The 7,507-nt window shown below is 31.9% G+C and overlaps 2 protein-coding genes across 10 annotated transcripts in view; both read right to left on the bottom strand.

Moving 5' to 3' along the window:
• The window catches only part of LOC123015920 (kinase D-interacting substrate of 220 kDa B), a 20,701-nt gene extending 16,123 nt beyond the window's left edge, over nucleotides 1–4,578 (bottom strand). For 4 of the 7 annotated variants that reach the window (XM_044415991.1, XM_044415996.1, XM_044415992.1 and 1 more), the window contains exon 1: nucleotides 4,383–4,578. Coding sequence is in view for 3 of the 7 variants with exons in the window: in XM_044415993.1 (XP_044271928.1) it covers nucleotides 1,678–1,794 (117 nt within the window). In the remaining 4 variants the exon portion in view is untranslated. Of the gene's footprint in view, nucleotides 1–1,116; nucleotides 1,262–1,418; nucleotides 1,585–1,677; nucleotides 1,976–4,382 lie in introns of those variants that run through there. The other 3 variants (XM_044415993.1, XM_044415995.1, XM_044415997.1) reach the window with 3 other exon arrangements.
• A 955-nt stretch (nucleotides 4,579–5,533) lies between these two features.
• Nucleotides 5,534–7,507, bottom strand: part of LOC123015922 (T-box transcription factor TBX3-like) — a 4,307-nt gene continuing 2,333 nt past the window's right edge. For all 3 annotated transcript variants that reach the window (XM_044416002.1, XM_044416004.1, XM_044416003.1), the window contains 2 exons: nucleotides 6,155–6,563; nucleotides 5,534–6,100 (listed from right to left, as the gene is read on the bottom strand). In XM_044416002.1, coding sequence (XP_044271937.1) covers nucleotides 5,699–6,100; nucleotides 6,155–6,563 — 811 coding nt within the window. In that variant the 3' untranslated portion in view covers nucleotides 5,534–5,698. The remainder of the gene's footprint in view (nucleotides 6,101–6,154; nucleotides 6,564–7,507) is intronic.

The raw sequence follows: 7,507 nt of genomic DNA, 5'->3' as shown, positions 1-7,507 counted from the left end.
AAAATTAAATATTAACTTCAACATAATCAACAATTTTAAGAAAAAATGCGAAAAAAAACAAGATTTTTTAAAACACTATAAAACAAAGTTTTTGTTACAATCACAGTATAAATTTATACAAAGTAAATGCTGAAAATACAGAGTGATTTTGATATATTTTTCGATTTTTAGTATGACATTTGAAGCAATGTAAACTTTTGACAGTGTCAAAAATTTGAAATTGGCTAATGGAAAATTAACCTCGTCCCATCCTACATTCGACGCTCACTTCTTTGCTTAAATCAATAAAAAAAGTAGTCGGCCTAATAGACGTTTTTGTAGTTTATTGATGATAAAATTTCTCTTTTATAAAATTGCAATAAAAAAACTGGGAGTACTATTTTTTCGGTATCTAACAAATACAAAAAACACCCTGTTCAGTATATGAATTATAAATAAAAGGTTTTTTTTTTTATTTTTAATAATTTAATAATACCTAATAACTTTAGAATAATAATTTATCTAATTAGTGATGTATACAGGGTGTGTGAGAAAAGAAATTTCACATTTGATATTTATTACTGATATTTTTTTATACTGATGATTTTGTATATGTTTTTTTGTAATTATTTAGTAAAGGTACAACAATTTTGCCAATAAAAACCACAAATAATATTAAACAGAATTACAATTTAGGATACAGCTTCCTTATTTCCTCTTCTAATAGCCTGAAGCAAAAAAACTTTGAAAATTATTTTTCCAACAGAAATAAATAGAGTCAGAATGCAAAATTTAAACTCTCATAATTTCGAAATTTTTATAAATAGGATTTTTTTACTAGTAACATTTTTCCATATTCCTGGGATCTTGGCACTTTTTTCTGGGGTGCGAGTTCTGGCGCACTCTGTATAGTTTGCTAAACAAATTAAAAACCGTGTGTCATACATCAAAAATACAGCAAAAATTTGGATAACCTTAAGTTTATAAATAAATTATATAGAATGATGCCTCATAATAACAACAAAGTATAATAAATAATAAGTTAGTCATTATCAGTCGTTCACCGTTTCGTGAAAATAAATTTAGAATGATTACCAACTTCCAAAACAAAAAAATTAAAAAAAATTAATAAAATACCTGTGTGGAAAAAAGCCGCCCCGTTTTAAACATGGTTTGCACACCACTGTTCTACATGCATTCCACCGAATTAAAGTAGCGCGGACCGTCTCTCATCTCTAATGGTTACTTAACAATAAATTAATTGTATTGTGTACAAGTCAGTAATAAACTAATTTAAACAAGCTAGCAAACATCTGCACCAATTCGTGCTAAACATAATAAAATCCCGATAACATTATTTGTGAATTGTTTAAATACTGCCCCTCGAATCCTTTCATCCCAATTGATCACTATAATCCCATTGTTAATCCTCCGATTACCTGATGTTGTTCTTGCACTTTCGCTCTGAGAAACTCGTAGTAGGGAATCACCGAGCCATACCTGCGAGGCGGCGACACTAACAGCGGCAATTTTTCGACGCTTTTCGACATATCACGTGCCGCTAAACGTTTATTTTTTCCGTTTCATTGTACGAACGCATCATTTACACTGGAATTGGTCACGATCGAGTCGATTTATCGCTTCTTATCGCGAGGTTTTTAATCGAAGAAGTTGGTTCAAGGATTTTGTTGTGTTTACCTCTGCGGCTCTCTGGGTGCCGTCCGAGCTCCATCGGCCCTTTAGGTCCCTGAAAACGTTTGGGATGGGGCTGTAGGTGACGCTATGGGTCCGGGAGACGACGCGTCGATGGGACATTCTCGTCCCGATGCTGCACTAAACACTATAAAGACGGCGGACGACTGACATTAACATCCACTATCTAATTATTAAGATATTCGGGACGCAAAGTCGTATTAATTATCGGTTTTCAACACGTGGACCACATTTTTATTTTATTTTTACTTTTTTCGACTTTGGGATCGCTTCGCCTGCTTTCTACACTGATAGATAAGACTAATGCCTTGCAAAGGTAATTCATGATAAGGATTTTTGCTTTATTACTCTCTGAACAAATATTGAAATAAAGTTTTAATTAAATCAATGCAACCGTAAAAAAATAAATAAGTAAATAAGGATAAATTATGAAGACGCATTATTATAGTACGGGTAATTTAATTCTCATAATTGAATAGTGAAATTAAGATATACCGAACGATATTGATTTTATTTATCAACTTTATCAATTAGGTGGGTACACATTGGGTAACCTGTGATTAACACCCAGACACGTTTGTGATAAGTGAGCTAGACAAAGTGACAGTCGTTGTACGGTGCAATTTGCAATATTGGTGAGTTTTACCCATTATCTTGATTGTTGCTCAATTACAACTTAAATTAAAACTGAAGAACCACTGAAATAGTTACTTATTTATTTATTTTATTTGCGCGAAGTTTGTTCAATATTTTTTGTAACAAACATTAGCATTTCTTATTAATATACTAATAGTGAATAATAGATGGCGCTTGCTAAAGTGTCAATCAAATTACTTGCAATAGAGATTTGTTTTCACTCTGTCAAAATTTTTAACATTCACCAATGGAGAAAAAGCGTTTTGTATACCACATTTTATTATTACCAAGTCAAATTATATTCAAAGTGCTCACAAAGTCGAGTGCTTTTTAAATGAAATCTACATGGGCGGTTAACTATTGTGGCCCCAAAATGTTATTTTGAAAGTAGTGCGTTAAAAAAAATATAATAATGCACATTACTACAGTCAACACAGACTATGATAATGTTTTTATTCACAATCACAAAGTAATAATCAAATTACCTTGCATGTGAAAAGTTGAAAATGAAATTTCAAGTTCAGGTCGAAAAGTTGATATGTATATAATATGACAGTTCAGGAAATAGCCACTTTCCAACCTGAACTATCATATGTCATGATTTTCAAAATTTGATAAATTCTTTATGAATGATTGAGAATAAAATAGCGCACAAACCTTGGTGGTCGTAGCTTCATCGTACCTCGCTTCGCGCCTTGATCATCAAATTTCTATTGTTACTAAAGCACCTTCCACCTCGGTATGTAATCTACTATTGTCAAACTACGTTTCAATCTTTTCTTCATTTAATATTATGTCCTAAATGTTATTTTTAAACCAGAATATTTAATTAATAAATAATACATTTTGAGTATGCTATGTTAATTCTTGTCACGATTTTGAACAATGAAAATATACAAATTTTCTCTTATCTCTGATAATATCTGAAGGAACTGAATAGATAAGAAGCCGGAAATGCCAAATTTTTCAATGCTGCTTGTCGGATAAATGCCACTAATGATGACAGTTACGGCGTTATTATGTTGTGTTTTCGTTAAAACGGTTCAATCATCATTAGTCGACCTTCTCAAGAAAATTTTTGTGTAAATAAATAATTTGCATTTCCTACAACATTTTGAAAGAACCATATTCTAGGTTTTTCATTTGAAAAAGTTTATAAGTCTAAAGTTGTTCTGGCGAAGGACTTTTTGATATGAGATAGGAATTTAGATGAAAATTATACCACTCTACCAGTGTAATGTAGATTTATTAAGCATTTTGAAAAAAACAATAAGACCAACACAAATAATAAATTTAAGAAACTAAATATTTTTCCAATTTAACTTAATTAACTAATTCCTACTTGAATTTTAAAGTATTAAATCAACTCAAAAGTTTGTGATGCGAGATGTGATGTCTTTTAAATGGAATTACAAAGCATGACTAAATGTAAAAATATGTTGATAAGGCTCGACTTTTATTATGTACTTGTGAATTTTTATTAAGAAAATTTCCACATAAAAATTATGTCAAATACGTCAAAAATGCACTAAAACCAGGTGCAAAAAGACCAAATGTGCGTGCCGTGTATGATTGGTTGCCTAGCTATAATAATTAAAGTGAATAAAATGATAAAATTAATAGTTATTTATAACGTTTCATTATATCATGATTTCTACCTACGTATGGTACTTAAAATAAAATAAAATACCTGAACCACATCGTGTATATATTTTTTCATCTGCACTTAATTCACGTGAAACACTCCCTCAGAGTTTCAAATTCAACTTGAAACTACACTCTGGTAGAATAGCAACACCTACAAACCCCATTCACGTCGAATAATTTTTTATACATGCTGAACAATGACTAAATCTAAGAATTGTGCAAATATTGGAACCGCAATTGTTGAAAAGCAATAAAACACCAATAACTGTTTCTTTCATTATTTAATTTATGGTAAATGAAAAACTAAACAAAAATAGAACTAAAAACTTTCAACAAGTAGCGATAATTATGAAAATTGTGATAAAAATAACACATTTGCGAGAATTTTTAAGGTTATGTTGACTCACCTAGTTTAGACGCTAAAATTGACTTCTTGGCAAAAATCTCGGATTGTGATGTGGGTTTTTAGTGTTGTTGGAATTTACATTATCGAAATTTTTGCTAATTTATTACTGTAAACATGTCAAAAAGACACTTCCACTCATGACAAATAATGTTTGATCAGCTGATCGGCACACCACAAACGTCAAAAGGCAAATATATAGAATGACGCAAATTAAAAATATACAGTGGATCCTAAAAGTTTCCAAAAAAATGAAATTTTAAAACAATGAATTAATGAAAAACAATGTGTCATGTTATTTGTTTGTATTTACATTTTAAATTCTGTTTACACCGTAAAACGTAAACACAAAACGAAAATTCATTGAACGTCACGTACGAATTTCGAATCATTGATTATTGATACATTAACACGTTTCTTAAATTTTTTATCTAGAAAAAGCCAGTAATAATTGTCCAGAATCATTCATGCGTAACACCTCAGCAACTTTTGAAGATTTTCTCAAAAACTTATTTCTTTTCAAATGTGACTAATCATCAGAAGAAACAATGAGTCACACTGACATGGATTTCATGGTCGTTTCTACGCCCTTATCTCGTTTAGTCGGGATGTCAAAAGGTCCGAAAACATGCAATTAACCTAATGTACCGGGTTTTAACAGTTGGCGCCGGCGCTAGCCCAGCACTATCATATTTCTCGTTACAAACAAGCAAATTGTATGCCACCGACGAAAGTCTAGACGGGGACAATACCACCCTCTGAGGCCGGAATTCCTTCCTGATACGCACCCAAATTCACCACTTAGCACCGGACACACGGTTAAACATTTTTATCTAATCATAAATTCATCGCAAATATGAACAAAAGTGGAAAAGTTGACAATAAAATATTTAGAATAAACCATTTTTGTGCATCCGGTTTCACAACATTACCTATACCCTTCTCGCCGAGACATTTTATTTTAAAAAACGGTGTAGGTATGTCATGGACGCTAAATATTTTAGCCCAAAGGATTGTCGCCAATTTTAGAACACTAAATATTCCGTTTTTATGACACCCAATTGAGATTCGTAATATACCAAATTATAAAAGGAGAAATAATTAAAGTAATTAAATAGTTAATTTAAAAAACATAAAGCCAGATTTGTGGTTTTATTATTTATTGCACTTATAAAAATAGAAACTCTATGAAATCAATAAATCATAAAATAATAAACACAAGAAAATGAATGGAAGAAAAACATTTAGATAGAATATTTTTAAATTTATTTTGTAACTTAAATTTAATATCACAGGCTTTAAAAATACGTAACCTACAAACTATTTACAATCTTTCATAATGGCACTAATAGAAAAATCGGTGATTTTTCTGGGTTTTTTGACTTCTTGATAGATGGAATATTCATATTCAGGAAGTCCGAAAGGATATTGATGGTAATACAATGGCAATGGACCACTCCACCATTGGTTATAAACAGGATAAGGGCGGTAACAATACCTATAAAAGGGTATGCAGGGCGCCGCAGATTGACAGGTGAGATTATCCTTGCGATCATTCATTTCCGGTTGTGGAGGAGGTGAAGGTGACGCACTTTTCTTACTATTGGGGGAATCCGGATGCTCCGAAATTAATTGTTTCCTCTTTGAACTAGATTTTCCATTTTCGCGAAAACCCTTAGCAAAAGGGTTGTAGTTGATTTTCAATTTTGTGATTTTCTCATTCTGCAATAAAATTAATTAATTAACTTGATTTAAAAAAAAATATTGATAACAAACCTGATATGCCGTAACTGCAATAAACTGTGTTTCAGGAAACGTGAAGACATTCGTGGGGGCCCACCCCAAAGCCTGGGCTGAAGAAGCCTTGACGATCAAAATCCTGGGTTGGTATTTATGCATCGATGATAAAACCATCTGGCCCTGAGGGGGCGAACAGGTATTTGTGAGTTTGACTCGAGAGAAAGAGATGTCTTGGTTCATCCAATGGGCGCCTTTGGAGGGCGACTCCGGATGCATGTAAATCCTATGGGGGCTCTGAGCCTCCTCGTGGCCTGCAGGTGACCAGCCCACGGAAGAGGAGAACTTGAAACGGCAGTGGTGGGCTAAAGTCATCTCCAGAAACAAGCAATAGTCGGCTGAAGGGTCCAAGTCGGAGATTTTGATGTTTAGAGCTGGGAACATTCGTCTGAAAAAACAAGAAAAAAATCAAATCTTTTGCATAGACTAAAATGCAAATTATATTTAAAGTTACAATAAACAAAAATACTCGATTGTTGGATTGTTGTCTTTTTTAAACTAGCATTAAAAAAATATAAAGATTGAGTAAATTGATCACTTGACTTAGTTAATAACTTATTTAAGTTAGTTTTATTTTTAAAATAATTCCGACGTAAAACATAAAATTTAATTCATCGAATGTAAAATTACCTGTTAGCGAATTTAAAATGTAAGCAGGTCAAATCCAAAAATCATTCTGTATACAATGGCACTCAATTTTAAAAAAGATGTTTAGCATGAGTATCAGAATGACTTTTTAGTATACTATTTTTAGTATATTATGTTATTAAGAGTAAAAATGAGTTTATGTAGCGAAGCCCGAACATAGTGAGGCTGTGCCACACGTTTTCTCTAAATAACATATACTATTTTATCTGCAAATGATGTAGTAAAAAGAGACACTATACAGGATGTGCAAGGAATCGGTATCATTAAATAATGATGTCAAAAAATAAATGTCAACATTTTTTCCATATTCTTAGTATCCTGTTTTACTTGAAATTTGACTCTTATAAACAAGTGTTTATTAATTTAACTGGTGCAGTCAGTAGTGCAAAATGCCGAATGCTGATGATCTACAATATACCTTTCCAAAAATTGCTAAAGCAGCAAAATAGCCAAAAAACAACATTGGTAAATTTCAATAATGTCATGGTATAAATAAAGGGTGTTTACAGTCTTGGAGTTGAAATTTGACCTAGTAGTAGAAGAGTACAGAAATACTGTAACCGAGAAAAAAACGCACAATTGATATTATCAAAAATGTTATTTAACTCCAAAATATTGGTACACGGTTTGAGGGTCACTGGAATTATTTCCTTGTTCAGATAAAATTGTATTGTTGCAACAGAT

This window comes from Tribolium madens, unplaced genomic scaffold (assembly GCF_015345945.1).
Source record: "Tribolium madens isolate multiple individuals breed KSU strain unplaced genomic scaffold, Tmad_KSU_1.1 Scaffold_19;HRSCAF=116;Tcas5.2_LG9, whole genome shotgun sequence".
Classification (NCBI taxonomy): domain Eukaryota; kingdom Metazoa; phylum Arthropoda; class Insecta; order Coleoptera; family Tenebrionidae; genus Tribolium; species Tribolium madens.
The sequence above is the reverse complement of the archived record's forward strand: the minus strand, read 5'-3'. Positions and strand labels throughout refer to the sequence as shown.